Here is a 23,585-nt window from a genome sequence, read left to right on the forward strand (position 1 = left end):
GTGCCACTCTTGCAGCCTACAGTACATGCAGGCGGTAGGTAGGAGCCAGTGCAGCCCTAATCCCCGCCGTCCGTGATTTAGCCCCTGGTCCTCCTAATTCTCTCAAAGCCCCAGCTGCTCCCCTGGCCGCTCCACTCTCTCCGCAACAGACTGCACACCGCTCGCTTTATTAATAATTTACCTAATAATTCACCAGTTCCACGCTGCCGGCTGAAGCACCCCCACCTTCACTGTAAACAACTGCCCTAATTCTTCGTCTATTTTTTTTTCTGTGTGTGTGTGTGTGTGTGCGTAAACAGGACTGTTGAGGTGAGCTATTTAGTGGCTGATATTTTTTCGGGGAGGGAAGTGTGAGCTATCTGCCGGAGCGCACGGAGAGAAGCTTCCATTTAACGCACCGAGCAGCGCCGAAGCTCGGAACGACGACGTGTCGCTGTGCAGGCATTCTGCTATCTGCGAAGCTGCCGCGATCTGAAGAAGCAAACGCAAGCTGCTCTTTCATCTCGTCAGCTTTGAGGAGGAGGCGGCGAGAGACCAGGGGTGTCCCCCCGTTCGTGTGTAACTCCGCGTGTGTGTGTTTGGAACAAGAGAGAGGAGAGAGAGAGGGAGGAAAAGAGAAAGAGAGAGATACGAGGGTAAAACAGATCGGACGCGCGGCGTGGGAGACAGCCGCTTTTGGACACGTTTTGGAGACAGTTGCCCGACTGCAAGGATTGCACACGGAAAAAATAATATAAACAGAACTTACTTTGCACCAACTCTCCCGTCCAGATTTTTGTATCGAGTTATTCATATTATTTCGGGGAGTTTTTTTTTTCTAGCGTCACCCAATCTGCAAGTTTGGCCGCTGAAGGACGCACCTCGGGACTTTGGCTCAGACGTCTCCCTGACTTCTTGCTGCTGGACATGGGCGCATCTGAGGTCAGACTGCGGTAGACGGAGGAGTCGGAACTGCAGTCCTCTTTTCCTGCTATCTCTTGCAGAGTGGACCCACTTTTGAAAGAGACTGTTTTTCTATCTGGGCCTAAGGCCGACTTGTTTAAAGGTCCTTTTTTTGCTTCCGGCAACAGCGAAGAGACCAAGTCTTCCTCCCTCAGCCCGCACTCCCTCTCTCACTTTTTTGGAAGCTGAACTTTTAAAGGAAAATGGGGCATTGAGAGGGTTGGCAGATCTCCCCACGCTATAATGGTACGTGCTGTGTAACTCAATAGTTCCCCTCTGTTGGCTCTATAGGGTAAAGTCTATAGGACTGAACATAAACCAAACATTGCTTGTGTTTAACGGAATCCCTGCGGTTAGTTTAAGGCTTTTAATTTCTTTGTGGGAGATCCGTACTTTCTTGGACTCGCGGAGCGAGATTTGGCTGTGGTGTGTATGAGGCCATAGATGAGGATACAACGCACCTGTGGTTGTGTGTGTGTGAGACAGACAGAGAGAGAGAGAGAGAAAGAGAGAGAGAGGGAGGGAGGGAGTGTGTGTATTATGTTTATATTCACCTTACTTGCTTGCCAATTTTGATAATTATGAAGCATTTAAACTCATTAATTAACCACAATAAGACACGCATTTAGTAAGATCATTGTCCCTTATTACTAACTACAACGACGCACGTTTATCTAGCTCTATATTTTACATCTTTAAATTTCGTTATATTTTTCTGAATTTGACTTATATTGCTTTCCCTTGCACTTAATTTCCTTAAACCTTACCTACATTCATACTAATGTTTAATATTTGGTCTAATATAATATAAAACATTTTGCGTAATTCAATCTGATTTAGCCTCGGATGGTTAAAATTGTGCAGGCTGAATTTATTTGCAGAGGTGTTTGAGTGGCCCAGTAAAAACAGATTGACAAAGTGGAGGCTCATCTTCCTGTGCAGCTCAGATCAAACAGAATAAAACACACATTGCGTCCGCAGACTGCGGAGATCTGAAAGCCCCGCATAGTATATGTGCAATATCCATCAATAATATTATGATGATGGTATTCTGAAGGCATATCATGAATCCGTGTGGCGCGTGGTTGCTCCACCGTGTTCCACCTTGCACACGGACAGTCTTTTCTACCTGAGGAGATTGCTATAGTATTTTCCTTTCTATGTAATATTTTTGTCAATGGGCACTTCATTTGCGTAGTTGATGAGTCTTTATATCGACTACAAGGGGGTGGGGAGTTGAGGTGACACACAGACTGTCTTTGTGCCCCCAGAGCAAGTGCAATACAGCATGAATGAGAGCATCTCCGTATCATTTAATCATGAACAGAAAATCCAAAGAATATCTGGTTGCATGATGATGAACAAACCTTGCAAAATTTAGACCGATAAATATTATATTTCATTATCTGCTTCACTTATCTGTTTGTATAGCAGGTTTGTGTTTTTCATCAGATTACTCTTGAGCAAAGAAGTAATTGACATCAGACAGTCTCTGTCATGTTGCAGTTCAAAGCTTTTGAATTACAATGACCTAAAATTATAATTATAATGGCCTAAAATTGTGACCTACATTATAGACTAGATTATTGATCTTCGTTATAAACCCAAGAGATTACTGTAAGTGTGCCATAAAATAAAAAAGGTAGATTTACAGAAAACATTTCAATGAGGTAATGGGAAGTTTTGCAGAAACGCAGACATACAACACTTGAAGCAGATAAAAACAGTATACACATGTCAGTAAAAATTCAGATTTTTTTAGAAACACAATATTTCTTTTGCACCAACAATGTGGCTCTTTAAACACTTGACTAGGCATTCTCACTCTGCTTGTCAATGATACTACAGCAATTCGGTAGGGGAATTTATGTTAGACCTGCCTGTATAATACATTAATATAATCACATTTTCTAAATTCCTATGTCTTATGTAAACTAATAAAGATAATAACAAATATAAAAAACATCACAAAACTACAGCAATGCACAAAACTATGTGCAATATTTGATACAGCTTATGCAAATGGCAACTCCGTGCATGTTGATATTATATGGGTATTTCATTTGATTAATGCCTGAGCACTTAATCATTTATCATTTTATGTGGTTGAGGTGTTTTATATATTTACAGAAAAGAGGATCTCACATTTAGACTACAGGAGATGTTCAATGTTGTCAACATCATTACTGAAAAATATATTCAAAGCATGTATGACACGTTTTCATTAAGTCTGCTCATTTATTCCCACCAACCAACCCTAAATAAAACACATTTTATTTAATCATGCGAATACATGTTTTCATACATTTTAAATATTACTGAAGGATTATTCCCTTTATTATGCCAAACATTTTTGTCATGATGTTGCATCCAGTCAGACTTGCACAGCAACACAAACAGGCCTCAAACTGTTCAAAATCTCACATTTCAGGCCTTCTTCTTAAGTTGAACGAAACATTAGGCAATGATTGATAATGGGCAGTGATATTATAATGCTGACTTTGTTTGGATTTTGCGCTGTAATTTCACATTTGGTTGCATTGCGGTAGAGAAAACCTGCCAACCACAGAACCTGTCAGTCAAACAACGAAGTTATTGGTGCCAAGCTGGGAGGTAGGCGTGAACCGTACCATGTTATTAAATTAATATTTTGGAGTAACTAGTTCGAAGTGGGTGAGAAATTTGAAAGGAGCTCAACACGTTGCCTTTTTGAGTCATTGTAAATGTGTGTGTGAGTGTTTTGTAATGTAACTCTATGCTTCCTGGCCTTTGTGGTACACTCTGCTGTATTAGAACCATAACCACAAGAAAATCTCCCCACGGATCAGTCCTTGTGTGACACAAAGGGCTGATTGTACCAACCCAAACCTCATTGTTAAAAGCACATAGCCTCTGTGGCGAGGCCTTAACTGAGTGTGGTTCGGCCATTAAAAAAGCATGAATAAGGATCCATGTAGGAAAAGTGTTGCCAGTCGCGTTGGGTTACCTATGGACTGAGGTGGCGTATGGTGCGGGCACTGTGGCAGCGAAATGTTGCAGCCCAGGAAGTTCAGTGTTACAATTGGCATGATGTTTATTTAAAAGCCAGCCTGTCGAGCAAGATCATAAGTTGACAGGCGAGGTGCCAGGCCCAGTGAATCTCGGGGTGTGTCACAATGTGCGTTCTGTATAAACTTGTTTCAGCGTACAGTTTTTGAGGTTTTTATTTTTTTTAAATGGAGTTGGTACAACTATTGTTATGTCTGTCCTGGTTACTTTCTATTTCTCAGGCATTCAAAGGTGTAAACCTCACCCAGCTAATTTGCATCTAAGCAACTTTGATTTGTACCACTTACATATAAAAGTAGAATTTCCTGCATATCTAAAATGTTTTTTACCCAAGTCATCTGGAAGACTGTTTAACTGCTACCTCCTACAGTCAGGCCTCCTTTACAGAAACGGTTAACACCGTGTGCCTCATGCATTACCCAAAATCCCACCGTTTAGTGTTGTGTTAAACACAACTGCACAATTAAGCCAAATGCAATCTTCAGCAATGCATCTTGGCTGTACTTCTGACCCAACAAAACCTTCAGGACTCACAAGTGGAGTGAAATAATTAGCCCCACTCTGCTCAGCGATCCATCTATCCTTCTTTTTTTAATGCTGCCCCCCAGTTTCTCATCTTCTTTTTTATTCTCCCCGTTTTCCCTTCACCCCCCCTGAGACGGCTGTGTGAAAAATCGTATTTTTCCAACATTTCTCCCCGAGGTAGCTTTGGCAGGGACTCACACGGCGGCCATTTCTGCCTTTCATACACCCCTCACACACCGTGAACAGATCGCCGGTGCGGCCCGGCGTCTTTGAAGTGGTTGCCATCTCACGCAGGTTGGCTGGACTCGCTCCTTCTTTCTCCCCATCCCCCCTGATTCTCATCCTGTGCCTTAAACTTGGCAGTGTTATTTTCAGGCACCAAATCATGATGATAAGACACAATGGTGGTGATAATAATTATGGTTTTTAAAAGATGGACTGACAGCGGCGACAGTGCTTGTGGTAGATGATTGTGCAGCAGCCAGAATAAACGCTTTCTGGAAATGAGTAGGACTGCACCAGGTGTGCTTGCAGTGTAAGTTTTTGGTGTGTAGTTGAATTAGTGTTTGAGTGTGTTTGTGTAGAACTGCAAATGGGAAATTCAGAGACGCAGAAAGACAGAGGAGGATCATTGATATGTTGCCATTCATGTGCTTTAAAATGGAGCCATCTGAGAACAAATTCCACCATCAGGGCCTTTCATACACAAAGCTCTTTGGAGGTGTGTGTGTGTGTGTGTGTGTGTGTGTGTGTGTGTGTGTGTGTGTGTGTGTGTGTGTGTGTGTGTGTGTGTGTGTGTGTGTGTGTGTGTGTGTGTGTGTGTGTGTGTGTGTGTGTGTGTGTGTGTGTGTGAGAGAGAGAGAGTACATGTGTGAGTGTGTGCGTGAGTGTGTGAGCAGGTTTCGGAGATCTCACCTCCAAAGAATTTGGCCATATGGTCGTCAACACATATACCCAGAGATAGAGGAAGACAGAGAGAGCGAGCCAAGGGAAGACTGTGTGAGATAGTGAGGGAGAAAGTGTCTTCTTTTGTCAGTGTAGGCAGCAGGAAATAGCATTTTCAAACAGATCCTATAGCCCTACCTTAGATCAGATGGCACAGACAAAAAAAAACAAAAAAAGAATTCTCCATTGCATTCCCTACTCCATATATTTGTGGAGTGGGAAAATCTGTCTCAATTAACACATTTGCATTGGGCGATGATGGACTCCAAATAGGTCACTGACTCAATCTCCCGCCTCCGAATCTTCCCTCTAAAATGTTAATTAAGGAGGGCTTTGAGATTTTTTCGCTTAGGGCTGGCCATATGGGCCGGGCATATGCTCTATATATATAGTACAATATATAATTCATACACTGCTGCAGGAGAAAGTGTTTGGGGGCCTGGAGTTTTTTTGGGGTTTGCTACAAAGGGAGTCAGTATGTTCTGGCCTCCCCAGTGGCAGGTACAGAGCTTAGCCTATTCATTAGCTTCATGTTATTCACTGTTGCACAATGGGATTGTGGTTCATTAACACCTGTTTCGTTGGCTGACGACATAAAGAGGGCATTTCAATTCCTCTTGTTGGTTGGTTAATATAAAATGACAGCCAATTGTATTGTTGCAGTGCAGTTGCTTTTTGCATTATTTTAAAGAGCTTATCGGGTCAAGTTAAAGTATGAGTTATGTTGAAATTGACTTTACGTAAGATATTCTCAACCAGTCAGTATGTGTCCTCACATACTCCTAGTTGAACCAGTTCTCCCCATGCCATCCTGCCAGACACCCATTCACCAGCAGAATGAGGCAGTGGCAGCCAATGAAAATAGTTCTTCCCCAATCGCAGCTTTTTGGGTCCGACTCAGCCAATCAGAGGAGGCTTGCTTGTGCACCTGACCTTGTATCTGGCCAAGCACAGCCAATTACAGAGACTCCAGCGCACCTGATGCATTGTGGTCCTCTTTTTCTGGTAGTCGACAGGCTCATGCTGGTGCGGGCCCCCACACAGGTGCCGTGGATCCAGGCCATTATTCTGAGCACCAGCCAATCAGATGCATCGTCTCATTATCACAGACATGTCGCCTGGTAGACTTTGAGTGATTGCACTTTGTCTTGTGTGTGTGTGTGTTTTTGTTCAATGTGTGTATATCAGAATGCATGTGTATGTGTGCATCCAAAAACTCTGCTATCCCATTCCCATAATGCTTTGCAGTCTTATCAGCAGGCCTCTCTCACTCCGTTCCTGGCTTCATCGTCTTCTTGAGACTCAACAATGGGCACTGTGTTGCCCCCGTAAGGAGCTTGAGGCCTCAGCTATAAAAAGAGACTAAATATAAAAAAAACATGTTTATGGACTAATAAAAATGATTAGAAATCGCACAATTGCAGAAAAATGGAAGGTTTGCGAGTGCACATTATCTGTAATAAAAAGCTGCGGGGAGAGACGGGGGAGCGAGGGAAAAAGAGAGTTAGCTGTACAGACCTCTCATTGCGAAGGATATGAATAGCCTTTGTTTTCACCACAACTCAGGGCTGTGTGGTCTGCCAATGTCTGGCTCTTATTATGGGGTTTGTGTCTGCGTAAGTTGCATGCACGTGTGCGTTGGTGTGTGCATGTGTGTTGCTGTGTGTTTGTGTGCAAGGCCTAGAGCATATGGGCGTGGAAAAAATGCACATACATACGTGCAGGTGATTATATTTACAGGAGGGTGAGACTATATGTGTGTGCATTTAAGTGTTTCCACACACCACATGCACTGCTTTCTCTCTGCTCCTGTTCGGCTAAATAAATGTGGCATGGGGTCTTGGGCTGGCACAAGCGCGTGTGCACGCTTTTTTATCCGTTAAAGTTGTGAAATGAAATAGGATTTCACAGAACGCCGCAGCGGCTGTGGGATTTGGGCTCCCTTCGGCTAAGTAGAGTGGGATAGGTTGATCCAATCAACGGAAGAACTGCAAGGAGAGCCCATTTCACAGCTCTGGGCCCTGCCAGAACCCTGCCTGCCTGCCTGCTTAACTTAGAATACAAATGAAGCCCGCTGAAAGCACACTTACACACACATGCATGCATGCACGCTGGTACTTACAGACAGGCTGGCTAGGGATGTATAGTGCAAGAGTTGAGAGCAAGCGCTGTGCTTTCTGGGGAGAAATGACACCAGTAGAGGCAATAGGGTGGCTCATACAGCAAAGGTACATTTTAGGTGTCTCACAATTGAAAATGATACGTTAAATGTCCCTCTGGATTTTAATAAATACATGCATTGTTTCTTAGTCAGTATGGGCTTTAAACTTATGATTAAAACACATTTTGGATATAAAGTTCAATCATTTTAATGTTTTAGTATAAACTATTGCAGATGTATTTTTCCTTCTTTAAACTCATACAAAGCAACAGGTTCAAGCTGCCACTTAATGAGTTACTGCTCAATGTTGTTTCAGTGCCAAAATAGATGGAGAATTGTTTACTTACAGCGTTGTTGATATTATTATTTTTTTAAATCACTGTTCTACTAAAATGATAAAAGTTTTATTAAATAACTGTCTTCTTGCTTTTTCAGGCTACTGACACCTACCTGGTGAACGACGATCCTGCTAGAGGCCCTGGGATGCCTGAATGTTTCCTTGTGTCTGATACATATAGGGTAAATACACACACACACACACACACACACACACACACACACACCACAAGCATTCTAACCATCCTTGTCATGTTGCGGTCTAAACATTTATTTTCTAGACACACAAACAAGCCACACAGCACATAAAAATATTCATATTTTTTCAGCCTTTGAAAGGAGTTAAACAGTTCAAAAGATTCATCAGTGCATTGTTTCATAATGTTTTTTACAGCCTAACTTCAAAATGTAAACCACTTTATTATCGTCACTCTTTAAATCTTGCATTACATCTAGTGTGGAGTTTATGTGTCCAGGAAATACACACACATTTTCTGAGTGTTGACATTGTGCCCGTTAGCATGCTCATATATCCACTTCCTGTAAAATCTCCCACATGTCATCATGTACGTCCTGAATTCATCCGTCGACTGTGCTGACGGGTGGTAACAGTGCCCTGCAAAAACACTGTATTTTCTGAAAATGTCAACCTCTCTATGACATTTTTACAAGTCTTAATTTATTGTTTGCTGTACTCTGGCTTTGTTGCCGAGTGCAGACACACGTTCCTCGCGTGGAGGACAAAGCAAGCAGCATAGAACAACATACCATTTAAAACATTTAAAAACTGCATTTATGATTTTTTTCTTTCTGCATGTTACGTGTCCAGCATGTGTTCATTTTCATATATATTTTAGTAAAATAAGCTCATGGTCTTAGTTTGTGTGCTCTTATCTGACATGTTGAGTATACTGTTTAAATTAAAAAATGATGACAACAGACAATAAAAATGAATCTGTATGTTTTCTTCCTGTTGAAAACAAACAAAGTCATAGCACTAATCCAAACCAGGGAGAGGAAAACGTATATGCAGCTATTGCACACAGTAAACACGTAAAAAAAACAGCAGGCGTCACACATTGCTCTGCACACACACTCAGATTGCGAACAGATCCAAAGAGTCTCTGGGATCCACACTGTGTATGATATGCTTGTTAGCCATAACGGCCACTCAGCCATTTCTTTCTGACTGCATATGCCTGTATGCATTTGACTGGCATGCTCCCTCCCAGAGCACACATACACAGCTTACTCAAACAATATTTACACTGTACAGCGTAGTAAACGCTACAGTTACACATATTTTCCGTTCACATATTTTCTGCCTTTAAAAGGCAGCCTCAACCACCTGTCTCACACATTTAGCATGCTAATGGCAGTATCAGTATGCTACATCACCTTCAATATTTAATGGCCTAGCCACAGGCAATGGTAAACAGCAAGTATTTGGGTAGTGCTGTGTATCAATGGGAGACCACAACATGCTAACTTTAGACACACCATATGGTTTTCTCGTGTGCTTTTTAATGGCAAACGTAGTCTCAGAAACCACTAGAGCCCTGTGGCTTCAGGGGCTTTGAAAGGTGATGGCCGGACAGGGCTGTTTGATCACAGGCACAGAGGGAGAGAGAGAGAGAGAGAGAGAGAGTGAGAGAAAGAGAGAGAGAGAGCGAGAGAGAGAGAGAGTTTGGAAAGAAAACCCAAGCGTCAGTGTTTTGTAACTTCTGTGGTTGCTATAGTTTGTTTGTTACAGCCAAGTTGCCTGTTGAATACTGAGATGGATGCCTCGGTCCAGACTGCAGCCAGAGACAAAGACGGCCACCAAAGTCAGACAGACGAAAGGGACAGTGTGTTTGTGTGTGTGTGTGTGTGTGTGTGTGTGTGTGTGTGTGTGTGTGTGTGTGTGTGTGTGTGTGTGTGTGTGTGTGTGTGTGTGTGTGTGTGTGTGTGTGTGTGTGTGTGTGTGTGTGTGTGTGTGTGTGTGTGTGTGTGTGTGTGTGTGTGAAAAGAGAGAGGTAACATCTAAAGATTATAAGGAATAAAAAGGGAAAAGAGTCACTAAAAAGAGCCGGGAAAAAAGAGAAAATGGGGTGGACAGAAAGAGAAAAGAGCGAAAGCGAGGGAGCACACAAAGGCTTTGGGGTTTGGGCCTGTGCCGTGTTGGGGTGTGGTTTGGAAAGTGGAGAGTCCATGGGAAAGGGATAGACTACACCTCAATATGCTTCACTTTCGTCCACTTTTATTTTGTATTTTTCTCATTCTTCAGTTTCTAGTTGCTTGTGCCAGCGTATCTTTGACCACAAGACATTTGTGGTTGTGTGGGTATACGAGTGTGTATTTGTATGTGTGTATATACTGTACATTATATGCATGTGTGTCTGTGGTGTGTGTGGCTAAGTATCCTACATAGACTGAGGTCTCGTAAAGTTGCACAGCTTCATATCCCCCTGAAAAACTTGGCATTCGAGTGCGGGGTTGACTTCAACCCCCCGAAACCGCACCCTTGCACACACACACACACACACACACACACACACACACACACACACACACACACACACACACACACACACACACGTTGTGTAAGACTTGTACACACAGACATACGCAAATGCAGAATTGTATTCACACATAGGCACACACACATTTCCAAACACTACACTCGCACACATGCACGAGGCAGGGGCTTATGTATAATTGCCGGCACTCTGCCTGCATATATGAGTTTGATTAGGCTGAGGAGCAGGGAGCGGGCAAGGATAAAGCCAAGCCTGATTAGAAACAGAGTGTATCGCTTCCATACAATAGGGCTCACAATGAAACTGGTTCAGACCACTTCGTCCTAGTTCAGGTATCCTTTGTTTCCATATACATATACAGTGCACTACAATATGACTTGGACAGCAAGAGAAAAACAGGAATCCGAGGGGTATCACTGCTGAATAAATGAACAAACTTTCTTTAATAAGTTTGGACTTATATAGTTTCTTTAGACCATTCAAGTAGGTCCCTAGAAATGTTAAGTATATTTAAAGGCTCCTTCACATGAGTTTCAGACAAGGAGTTTCTCACCGAAAACTGCATAGCTATGACAGACTGTACAAAAGGAAGCTGACAGAGGTGGGCATCAAATCCAGCCGTCATACCTTGTAAAATTAATGAAACACAAATATGTTTGGCAAACGTTTGAGCTCCGTCAGACACATTGTCCATTGCACACTTTTAAATTACAGTAACAAAGACTCAAGTTAAGAATATGGGGCCTCTTCTACTTGAGACACTTGAATTAGTTTACTATGTGGAGAAAGCTTTGTGTCACCCTCCAGCTGACGGGCTGAGAGAATACCACAGTAAAATCTGAGTTGTAAACTTTAAACCATTGCTTCCTTCGCAACAGCAAAGGACCCGAGTGTTGAGATTAGATAGATTAGATTTAGGAAATCTGCCTCCTCAATCATCTGTATTTGCTCTGTACTCAGTAGTTACATTTTTTGTAAAAGCAGATTTATACTGCAAAGCCACATATATATTTCAGCATAAGAATGAAGCAAGGTATCTCGAGTGATAAACACAAGAATATACATTTTATTTCTTTATCAATAAGATAAGTACCATGCTCACCACAAACAGGTTAATTGTTAGGCAAAAAAGGGGGTCTTTGTTTATTTTTTCTTAACTAGAGCTTTGATTTTTTTTGTGTCTGTCTGTCTGTCTGTCTATAATATTTTCTGATATCGAAAGAAATAGAATCAGGTTTTATTTTATTTTATTATCAACACCAGCTTAAGTAAAAACGCGGCAAAATGACGACTGAATGTTTGTATCATTTTTTCAACCTTATGAAAAATGTAAGCAGAACAGATACGGATACTGCAAAAGAACTGTAGCTCCAGGTGGGAATACTATAGAGTATTAGATATTCTATAGGACTTTTTATAAAATGCAATGAAACACGATGAGGTGACTGAACTCACCACTGAGCCCCACATGCGCACTTAAGCCCTTACGGCACTGCAGGGTTAGCGTGTCTCATGCGATTCCTCTCTGGAGTTTTAGCGACGCACTCATTCTGTTATTTAAAAACTATCAAAGTCAATATTTCAAATCCTGTAAGGTTTGTGCCGATCCGAACGAGAAGCGTAGAGGGAGAGAGAGAGAATGCGAGAGAGAGAGAGGGAGAGAGAGAGAGAAAGAGGGAGGGAGGGAGGGAGAGAGAGCTGCAGAAACTTTCCCCTAAAGTTAGTGCGGAGCTTTCATTGTGAGTGAGGCGGGGTTACAGCCTGGACTGAGCCACAGCGGCTTTGCAATGCGGCACCGCAGCGAACCTCCATCCAACTTTATTATCAACAACTCCAACTTTCATCTCTAGACACAACCATGTACTCCCCTTACTGCTTGACACAGGTATGACCATTATCGCCGTTTTCCATGCTCTCCTTCGTTCCTTTTTCCCCCCGGTATGGTGCGCCTCCGGTTTCTTTCTACTGTATGTGGTTAGTGATGTGTGTGTGCGTGACTCCCGTGTTGCTGCTGCTTGTCATTTGTTGTGTTTTAAGGACCTTTTTCCAGCTCTGCTCGCTTTTCCCCGATACCGTATAACCTCCCCCTCTCTCTCCCCCTCTCTCGCGCTCCCTCTCTCCCCCTTTCTTTTAAATGGCAATCTTCCAACGGGTTTTCTTATGCGTCTCATTGCGCATGGTTTGGAGAGAAAATGGCGCTTCTCCCAAATCTATTTTATATAAAACGGAGGTTGGAGAAAGGGGAAGAAGGACTCGATGATCTGACAATTGACGACTAATTACTGACACCATGAGGCAACAATCGGCTTTATCGACAAATGTAACAAAACACGAGTTAAGTTTTAATCTGACCGCTGAGTTGTGGGACCCTTTATTTTTTCAACGAGTGTTTCTGACTTGCGGCTGTTACGGGGGTCTGCGGGTTGTCAGCCGCGGTCGGCGTTGGGGGCATTTAGGGTCACCGTGTTCATATTCATAACTGTCCCTCATTTACTTTATTCCTCATAGCAGTTTCGTTTTAAAATAAAACTAGTTTTGGATGGTGAAAAGGGTGAGGGTGGGTGTGTGTTGTGCGGAAAATCCAAGCTGCATGGTTGTAGTTTGATTAATCACAAATACAATTGACCTTTTAAGAAGCTAATTATGTTACGATATTATGTTATTTATCTTAATTTCACTGGGAAATCCCAAAAGGAGAGCACTGAATGGAACTTTTTTACTAACTGTCTGTCCAAGAGCAAATGTCGTGCGTTATTTCAAAATTTGGGGGGCCGATTTGGGGTTATAATTTAGTGACATAGGGGAGTCTTGTCTTTAAACAATATGAAAAATGAAACAATATTTTAATTAAAATATCCTGTTTGAATATGCAACTCGTGTTTTTGTAATTAAATGCACATTGATAGACTGTGTTTTGACCTTTCTGGCCTCATCTCCTGTGCACCTGTCTCTTAGCCGAAATAAGTCTGGACATAACTATTAATCGGCTTAAAGTCTGGAATCAGAATCAACCGGTTTTTATTACAAAATATTATATTTAAATATGAATGCATACACATTTAAAATACAGGCCATCTTTAAGCAGTCGTTATATGCTTTTACAAGGGAGATATAAATTAGGCTTGCTGCTTATTTTTACATAATTCATTACGGTATTTTCTTAATGTTTTTAATGTGCTGAAAACACCTCGTTCCCGTGTGTAGATAATTGTATCTGTAAACTGAACTAACAGCTCACATCAGCAAAGGTCAGGTCATGAATGACCTTTTTGGTTTTTCTTCTGTGATTCTGTGCAGTTCATAAGTAGGCTATATATGTTAAGTAATAGTTTTAAACTAAGCTGAAGTTCACACATGAAGACATGTAGTGCAGCAGTCACTGCAGAGTTAACAGAAGAGAGTTGCAGGGAGCGGAGCTTCAGCTTCAGGCCGCCACAGCTACGTTTCCTCTGTGCTGCTCGGCTTATCACATTAAATGCAGCTTAAAAGTAATTTTAAAATTTCAGTATTTTACCATTGAATACCTTTAAAAAAAAAAGAAAATTAAGTTTAATATCGTTTTTAAGCAGAAGGCTGTGTGGATCTTTTTCTGAAGTCAAGACATTCCGTTAGTCAGGAGTTATACAGTGCAAGAAACTAATTATAGGGCTAATGCATTATAATTTTGACTTATTATTTTACACTTGGAAATGATTTAGCATTAACAAGTCACAGCTGTTTAGCTCCAGGCCTGTGTGTTACATGTTGCAGTGTTGCAGCAAGGTCACGGCCTGCCGCCCTCATCTCCTTTTCCCAGTTTTGCTTTGCTCAGTTGTGGGGTAATATAATATTCGCATTTGTTAATAAATCTTTTTGAGATTATATAATGCCTTTGTCATGTGATGAGAGAGAATACATGTTTATATTTTTTCAACAGACGTGACGGGCTCTGTGGAAAGAAATCCATCTCAGTGTTATTTCAGGCCTTCTGACCAGACCTCAATATGTTTTCTCAGATTGATAAACAGCAGTGATCAAATACAAACATATATTTAATCGCACGTTTGTTTTTATAACTGCAACAAAGTCAGAAACCGTGGCTACATCATAATCATTTAGAGCACTTCGAAAACTTCTGTCTTTTTCCATTTGTGTTCCCTTTTATATCCTTGACTTTTTCTGCCGTCTGTTACGAGGGATACATTTTCTAATCAATAGTCTATTTGATTTTGCTTCGTAAAATAAGTCCAACAGCCCTACTGCATATTTAGCACAGATAATTTTCCAAGCCTGGTGGTATGAGGCAGAGGTCCGCATCGAGTTTCCTCCTTCTTTCCATTAATTAAAATTAATTGGCAGCAGATCCTCTCGCACGAGCGCAGCATGGACGCGTGCTGCCCATATGCGCGATACATATTGATCTGCTTAGGCTGCTGTTACTGCGTTTCCCGGCCCTGCGGATGGATATCAAGCGCCGCTGATTTGTCCGCATTCTCTCATATCTCCTTCACATCGTGTTTGTAGGAACGCAGCTGGAAGATAATAGCAGTCAAAATTAACTTTGAAAAACACGCGCTACATCCTGCTCGTGGGTTTCAAAGTAACACCACTCTTTTCCACACCTGTAATTTAAACTTCACTTGAACATCCGCCTTTAATTTGCTTTAATTGTCTGTTTAAAAGATCTGTGGTTGGTTGCGGCGAAAGGCGGGATTGTTTGTTTTACCTTGTGTGTGTGGGTGTGTGTCCTCACCTATGCGCACATGCATGAATTATACCAACGTGCATGGACTATGTACCCATTGTCCATTTAGACTGTGTTCTTTGATCCCAGCCGTGTAAATAATTCACAAATCACAGAAAACATGCAAAACTGGTGTAAACAATCTACAATGTATTATTAATGGTGATAAAAGCTTTCCTGGAATGGCCTGATAGGTGACGGACCCGAACAGCCAAAAAGTAGTTCACATGCACTTGCCAAACAGCACCGGGGTGCTTTTAAAAAAACATTTTACATGGCATTGTTTAACATCCTTGTGACGGAAGTGTATTTGCATAAAGTTTTAATGCGGTTTGAAGGTCACGGAGGCGTCGTTAATTAAAACTTTTATGTGCTGCGTTTTGAAATCAATTATTGCAGACTTCAGTTAAGTCCCGCTTATCCAAATGAGATGTGGGCTGCTAATATACCGCACGTCTCACAAACACTGCCAACTTTTCTAAAGCTCTGCTGCGAACTCAAGAGATGTTTAACAGTGTGCGGGAGATTGTTTAGCTATTTCCGGCACAGATCACACGCAACAAAAAAAAAAGTTTTATTTGCTTACTCGACTCTTGTTCACATGCGCTTCATGATCTAATGATTTTCAGTTCTGAAGTGTTTGTTTTTTTAAGATTTTGAGATCAAATGAGTGCTTGAAATTCACTCAGCCATACAGATTGGCAAAGCACTTGAAAGCATCCAGTGAAAGCCATACATACTGTAGCCATGCCATATAGCCATAGCAACAGAATAAATGTGGAGATTTTGGAGTCTGTATCTTTGGTGATGGAGATAAAGGCACTTATCATCTGAACAAAAGTGCTTGTGAAATAGTGCATATGTATAAAGTCTGTCTATGGCAATATGTGTGCAGCCCACGCAAGCAGTTTGCATATGAACAATATATCTTATATTATATATTTGTTTCTATTTCACCTTCCGGTTTTAGCCACCACTTTCTGTGTGTGTTTGAGTACAGTAGGTGTGTGTCTCCTACTCCTGCTACGTTTTGGGCCAGTGGCTCTCCTACGTCAGCCCACGGTTCTGGTTTCACTGGGATCGGACGCTGACCGCTGTGGTGCTATAGTGTAAGCCGAGGTGGGCCTGCATGATCTGGTAACATACCAAGCCTAGCCGGCATCATTTTGCACCACAAAGACACACGAATAGACAAACACTAATCCTGCTCACACAGAGCTAGTTGGTAGGCACAGCACAGGCAGCGGAGAATAGGTTTGTTGTAGTGGATGGTAGGCAGGGGGAAAGTGGCCTGCCAACTGTGCCAGAACGACAGGCAGGCAGGCCGGCCGGCAGTGGGTTGCAGGCTGAACCCAGGGGTACATTGTGTTCTTTTTACTTATTCATCCTTTCTGCTGGAGGCAGACCAGGTCCACCTTACACGGCTTGGCCCAGAATGGGAGCTGGTATAGGCAGCGACGGAGGGATGGGACGGAGGAAGGAGTAGGAGAAATGGCACATGTCCATGTCAGTGAAACAGTAATCTGATATATATTTCTGTTACATAGAGAGACACTGCCTTTGCATTAGGGATGTGGTGACTCAAGGTTTTTTTTCAATCAAGTTGTTTGAGTATTTCAAGTCACAAATTGTGCATCATATTCATAAGTGTGGACAAATGTAAATAGTTTTTTTTCTTTTGAAGTTTTATAACATTTCCCATGAAAGAGCCGCTATAAAACCTCAAAAACCTTAAGATAGCTTGTGCATGGCCCCCTCTGCTTGTCTTTGTGTGTGAATCTGTCTTAGAGGTGAGTTAAATCCAGCAATGTGCTCATCCCTTATCTGTGCAGTATTCCTGACCGCCCAGAGAAAATGGATTTATCCTGCTTAACCGAAGCAATTGGCACAACAGGGTAATAGGTGGTTGTCCCCTGGATGCATGCGCATGTGTGTGTGTGTCCGATATGTGTGTGTCCGTGTGAATAAGTGTAACCCCCCTGCCTCCTAGTGTGGATTAGGTTTATGCTGATCTGGGGCCAGTGGAAGCAGGCAGTGCCTATAGCAGTCTTATGTTGGTCTGTGATATGTGTTTACCAAGCCATGCGGCCCACACACATACGCACACACACTCTAACGCACACACATCTGAAATCAGGTTGAGCATTCACATGTGTTATAGATAGATAGACGAAGGTGGAGGAGCAGCAATGTCAGAACATCTCAATTTGGCCTTTGCCAACTTTTGTCATGGGATTAGAAAGAACTCCAAAATGAAATATCTGCAATTATCCTGCCGACCTTTTGTTGTTGCTCACTACCACATATCTTTTCTTTTTGTTGCTCGGTGTTAAGTATTGGGTAGGTTATATGAATTTGGGACTGATAATTACATATCATCTGTGCAAGTCTGCTATTATTTCTTCACAGGTTTCAGAATCAAAGTTGCAATAAATAGCATTTTACATTCATTTACGGTGAAAATACTTTAGTTTGCCAGCACGTGATGAGATGATCAGATAGGGGAAACATGAGGAACCCACAAGGAATCGAGTGATGAGAAGATACAAGAGCCAAAGCACTGTGTACTTCTTGCAGCTGCTTGGGACAGACTCCCCTTCACCTTCACCCCACTCCTCTTCCTCCTCCCCCTCCACCTCCTCAATTAGCTCTTTTTAAAAGAGAAGTAACGGTTAGTGAGAGATCTACATTGTTCGAAGATGAGCCTCAGTTGTTGTTGTTGTTGTTGTTGTTTGTCTCTCCCTCTCTCTCTGTCTTTCTCCATCCCCCTCCTCGGTCGCCCGTTGGTGTGTTTTTCGCTCTTTTTGATTTTCTCAGAGCCTTTTTTGTGAGGGTAACCCCTCTGAATGGGACAATGCAGCCTAGCGTGAAATTAAAGCTCTTAGTTAGTTTGGAGTTGCTCAAAAGAGGATTTTACACATGCATGCATTCATACACCCTCCCATACGCTATAGATATAGCTAATTAGAGGAAGTACACCCTATGTCGAGCATCAAGGGCCCAATTAAAAGAGTAGGGGAAACCTCGGTGCACAAGATCTAGGCCAAATCAGCTCTGTGAATGCATCTCTATGCGGTGCGTGTGAACAGCATGTCTGCCTCCTTAATCCAGGCGGGAGAATATGGACAAGACTGATATGAGAAACGCAAGTTTTGTTAACATATGCATGTCACGTACTCTGTAAGTAAATCAAGAAACAGTCGGATTGATCATTTTGACAGGCTAGCGTCTGATTTAAAACAGATTGAGCTGCTCTTGCTGACTCTTCCAAGTCTCAATTTGGAAGTAGCCTCCACTGAAATGTCTGTCATGCATGCACATTAGAGTTTTTTGTTGTTCATGTCAAAGGCTTTTTTCGTGCAATTTCACAGTACAACATTGGAGTCTGCTAACTGTTTTTGCTTTGTCAAATATGTTTCCACGCTGCTTAAGAATTTAAAGCATTAAAACATTTAATGTTAGCCTTCTTAGAATAAAATAGAAGTGCGGCTCACCGCAGTTATAACATTTGTCTCCAGTGAGGAGGCATGTTAATGTGTGTTTCCAGCGGGAAGAAATGATTTGTCACATAGGTCAACATGTCGCAGGAGTCACAGAACTCTGTTGGCTGTGTATGTGTGTGTGCAAGACAGTTACTGGCTCATATAGAGGAGTAACATACAAGTGATATCTGAAATATCCACCAGACAAAACATTTTTATCTGATAATTGATGCAAAACACCAACCATTTTAATACCAGGTTTATCAGGTAACACACACACACACACACACACACACACACACACACACACACACACACACACACACACACACACACACACACACACATTCCATTGTTGAGTCTTATTTCCTCAGTGTAACTACTGGCCGTAGAGGCCTGCAGTCCGAGCACGGCAGCCAGTGAATCCAGTTAGTGAGTCAGACTTGGTGGAACACAAAGTGCTGCTCTCTGATCCTTTCTCTCTTACCCTTACTCTGTCTCTCGTTCTCCCCCTCACTCTCCCCCTCTCCCGTTGAGAGCCCTGGCAGCTAGCCAGTGGTGGAAAAATCTATAAGCCATTGCGTAATATACCATATCTTTACCTCGGTTGAACCCATGCACAAGATCCACAGCTGTGTGAGCGCACAAACACAGACATGAGTGTGTTCATGCCTTTGTATGTGTGAGACAGGACAGACAGACAGACAGACAGACAGACAGACAGACAGACAGACAGACAGACAGACAGACAGACAGACAGACAGACAGGGGAGAGGGACACACAGACACAGAGTGGCTTCTTTGTGGGTAGTTCTCAGTGAGTACCCACATATAAACAGTATCACACCACTTTGATCAATCCTGCTGGTAAAATATTTTCCAGTACTGACAGAGCGTGGTGGTTTGATCACTCTATGGAGTGTTGCGCCAAAAAGAAAGTAAGCTGAGGCCTTATAAAATGTATCTGTTTTTGAGACGGGTGATGTTAAAAATGGAAATCAAATTAACTTCATGTTTTCCTTTAATGACATATAAACTCCATAGCAACACCACCATGCTTCCAAAGCCAGTGGCAAAAAGTGATATTCACTACGAAAGTATGCATATCTTTACAACGGAAATGAATGTAGCAGGCCGCAGGCTGTGTCACTTCCAGGCCTTTAATGTTCAACACTCCTCTTGCTGTTTGCATTTCCACAAGATTTGGATTCATCCTTGCGATGTGTTTGATGCTGCGTTTGTGCTTGTGCAGGCCTATCTTGTGTCTGCCTTCACCTGAAGCTTCTCCGGGAGCTCTGTGTGTGTGTTTGAGCTCCTGAACGAGGGAGGATAGTGTTTTTATTGGCTGCCTTTAAAGTACGTCTTAGTCACTTTCTCACTTTCAAACTTTCCTTAGTGATTATTTTTATGCTGTAAGGTCATGAGTGTCATCTCTGTTATTGCTCTTACGTATCTCACGCCTAGAGATATATTGACACACACACACAGTATGCTGAGCAGCAAAGTGCCCCAAAGACAAAGTAGATAAAGATTATAACAAGCTGCTCACAGTGTGTGGATTCCTGTGTGATAATTTAAATGACATGAAATGCCAAACACTGCCTAATCAGTTCTCATCTACACTAATATGATCCACTCAGCCAGTGATATTGGCCATCCATATATCACATGCTTGGACAGATTTGTTTTTGATGGTGGTGATTATTATTAAATGGTCTGTAATGACTGCTGATAATCTCCATATGCAGTCAGGCATCCTAGTTTTGCTGGGAGGCAGTTGTTTGTTAATGTACCAGTGAAACCTTAAACACATACAGATGTGTGTGAGACAAAACCACAAACTCAATTCAGATCCCTGCCATTGTTTTAGTGCGTGTTTGTACTTAATTTTTACCGGCCTTCTTATGGAAATTTCTTAACCAACGTGCAACTTTTCGGCACAGAACCCCCCGTATTCAAGTTACCTTCCTCCCCTTCGGCTACATGGTTAAACGGGTCAAACTGTGTTAGTGTGGTGATGGTGGTTTGAGCCGCGGGGGAGTGTGACATCTGTGGGAGGGAGGGAGGTAGCTTCAATAAAAAAAGTTGGGTGGTAGAGGAATACTGCATCATTTTTCACTGCATGCATTGCTTATGAATTTGTGTGTGTGTGTGTGTGTGTGTGTGTGTGTGTGTGTGTGTGTGTGTGTGTGTGTGTGTGTGTGTGTGTGTGTGTGTGTGTGTGTGTGTGTGTGTGTGTGTGTGTGTGTGTGTGTGTGTGTGTGTGTGTGTTGTGTGAATGTGTGCGAGGCTGACTGCTGATATGTTTATGTTTATTGACTCAAAGAGACGGGCCGTGGCTGCGTACACAGCGGTGTACGGGTGGCAGGGGTCCAGGCTTGGGGGAAACGTGTGTGTTTAAAGTACACACAGGCCTAATTATGCTGATTTAAGCATTCTTGCGGTCCTCCCTCTGGCTTGTGGTGAGTTAACTGGCACAGGGGCGTCCAGCAGAGAGGGAGAGGGAGGGAGAGCGGGCGTGAAGATAAAGTGTACAGAAAATAAAGTCTCAATAGAGAGATTGATTTTTTTTTAAAGAAAGAGAAACGATGGTAGTGGGATGCAGCAAAGTCAGGGCTATTACGCAAAGAAATGTGTTGTCCCAGACGCTGGTAAAACAGAGGAAAAACACACACCGCTGTCAAACTTTCTGGCAGGTTTTTTCCCTCCTTACTTTTGAGCGATGAGCGCGCCCGCTCTTCGTATTTATTTTTATATTCAGATGTTATGGATTGCTCCGGGAAAAGGCCGTCCTTTTTCCCAGCAAGAGGAATTAATACTGTTTGAATGTTCTCTCTGGAGTCTAAAAGGAGAGAATTTTGCAATGGAGTTTGGAGGTTTATAAGTGAAAACCTAACCACTGCTAAATAAACAAACTGAGGATGATTAAAAACTGACCCTTGTTTGTTGACTCTGCTCTCTGGCCTGTGGGTGTGCACCTGTCGGCTGTCGCTTCATGCTAACCAGGCAGTTAACAGGGTATGTGTGCAGAAGGTGGGCGAGATAAGGGAAAACCCACATGAAAGAACTAAATAAATTCAACTAAAATAAAGATGCAAATATACAGATACATTTTGAATACAACAAGTCTGAATATATACCCACTTCATATCAAATATTTGAAATATTATGAGTGTCTGGTTAGTTTTTGCCTGATCCAGCAACTTTTAGGCAAAGTGTTTACAAAACCACAGTCCGTGTTTGTGTGTTGAAAGATTCCTGCACCTCCACATTATGACTTTGTTGCCTCAACATTATCCAAAACATAACATTAACACTGAATAGTACATAAAAGGCCTTCAGGTCTGCAGCAGAGCCAAGCAGAGATTGATGAGGTTGGCCAGTGTGTTTTCTTTCACGCAGGTGATAAAATCCTGCTGGAGAGGCAGGCAGGGCTGCTCAGTGTCTCCGGGTTCATTCGCTGAACTGTTTGAGACAGGATCCGCCGACACCACATCTCACATGTGCTCCCATCTGAAAATATGCTTTCACTTTCCAGGCACTTCATTCCTATCTTTTTTCTCTCTTTTTGTCTCTCTATCTCAACTCTCCCTACCCTCTCCAAATAGCGGGGTTTACTTCCACCGTCTCTTTCTCTGTTTTACCTCATTCTTTCCAGCCCCCTCCGCTACTCTTCTCTTTAGTTCCCTCAGGAAGAGCCACAGTCTTATCTGGGATATGTTGGATTTGGTGAGCTTAAAAGCCACTTTACTAACTGCCTGTGTGCCTCTCCTGAGAACAGCCCACTATCTAAAACAGTTTCACCATTCGCTAGGCTTTGTCCGTTGGAATGCTGATCATTGGGCAACATTTTTACTCTCTATGGCCTCTTAATAATAATCCTTTACCTGACTCTCCATCTTCTTCCACCCTCCCTCCTTCTCTTTCCACCGTCCGCTTCTTTTTTGACAAAAATGCTTGATATACACATATTGGGTTTCTATGGTGATGTGAAGGAATGTTAATGTATCATAACCATATTACAGTACTTAGAGGAGGCAAATGGTGCCAAGTGCTATCTGGAGAATCAAATCTCTGCGTAAGAGCCTTCTTTCCCCTTCAGATTGAAAAACTGTGTTTCTGTTTTGATTTTCCTCTCTGGAAAAATATAAAGCTGAAAGCCCCTCTCAAATTTGCTGAGACAATAGCGTTGTTGTATTCAATAATGCAATTTCTCCAGGAATTGGAAAGCTAGCCTAAATAAAGATCCAGCCAAATCCTATTTTGCATCTTTTTTTTTGGGCATCCAAAGAGCTTTATTATTGCCCACATCATTTCCCTATATTTGTTTCTTTGAATCAGATCCACACGATGTATCTATTCATGTAAATAAATGAGTGATTTGCATATAGGTTCACAATCAAGACTTTTTTTTTGTATTTAATCACAGCAGTGAATTTTTGGACGACTAAGTATTTATTTTAAAGCTTGAAAAGTGCAAGTTAATGATGAGTGTAACTCCGGTAGCGATCTTTCCAGGAAATGACCAGGCCGAGGGCAGGCCCTCTCTGGCGTGAGCCAGGCAAACTGGAGTGAGGGATTTGCTCGTTTTATTATTAGGCCTGTGTGTGTTGTTGATGGAGCGGCTCCATCCATGTTGACTCACAGAGAGACAGCGGTGATGGCTTCACTGCGCAGGGGTGTCAGGCTTGGCCGATGACTCCAACTCCCTGAACAGCACTGCAAAGGCAAACCCTTTTCTGTGTGTGTGTGTGTGTGTGTGTGTGCGTGTGCATTTGAATAGATGTAGGGAATCTTTCGTGTGCGGTGCAGGCCATACTGCATTTGCATGTGCGTGTGTGTACTGTGTGTCAGTTGCAGTCCTGACAGCCAAGAAGCCTCAGCAGCATCTGACGTGGCAGCTC

At 42.4% G+C, this 23,585-nt stretch overlaps 1 protein-coding gene across 14 annotated transcripts in view; it reads left to right on the forward strand.

Moving 5' to 3' along the window:
• Positions 1-244: 244 nt before the first annotated feature.
• The window catches only part of LOC134864301 (nuclear factor 1 X-type-like), a 104,565-nt gene continuing 81,224 nt past the window's right edge, over positions 245-23,585 (forward strand). For 2 of the 14 annotated variants that reach the window (XM_063883167.1, XM_063883172.1), the window contains exons 1-2: positions 262-1,188; positions 8,057-8,140. In XM_063883167.1, coding sequence (XP_063739237.1) covers positions 1,186-1,188; positions 8,057-8,140 — 87 coding nt within the window. In that variant the 5' untranslated portion in view covers positions 262-1,185. Of the gene's footprint in view, positions 1,189-8,056; positions 8,141-12,208; positions 12,362-23,585 lie in introns of those variants that run through there. The other 12 variants (XM_063883169.1, XM_063883163.1, XM_063883166.1 and 9 more) reach the window with 12 other exon arrangements.

This window comes from Eleginops maclovinus, chromosome 5 (assembly GCF_036324505.1).
Source record: "Eleginops maclovinus isolate JMC-PN-2008 ecotype Puerto Natales chromosome 5, JC_Emac_rtc_rv5, whole genome shotgun sequence".
In the NCBI taxonomy this organism is placed as follows: domain Eukaryota; kingdom Metazoa; phylum Chordata; class Actinopteri; order Perciformes; family Eleginopidae; genus Eleginops; species Eleginops maclovinus.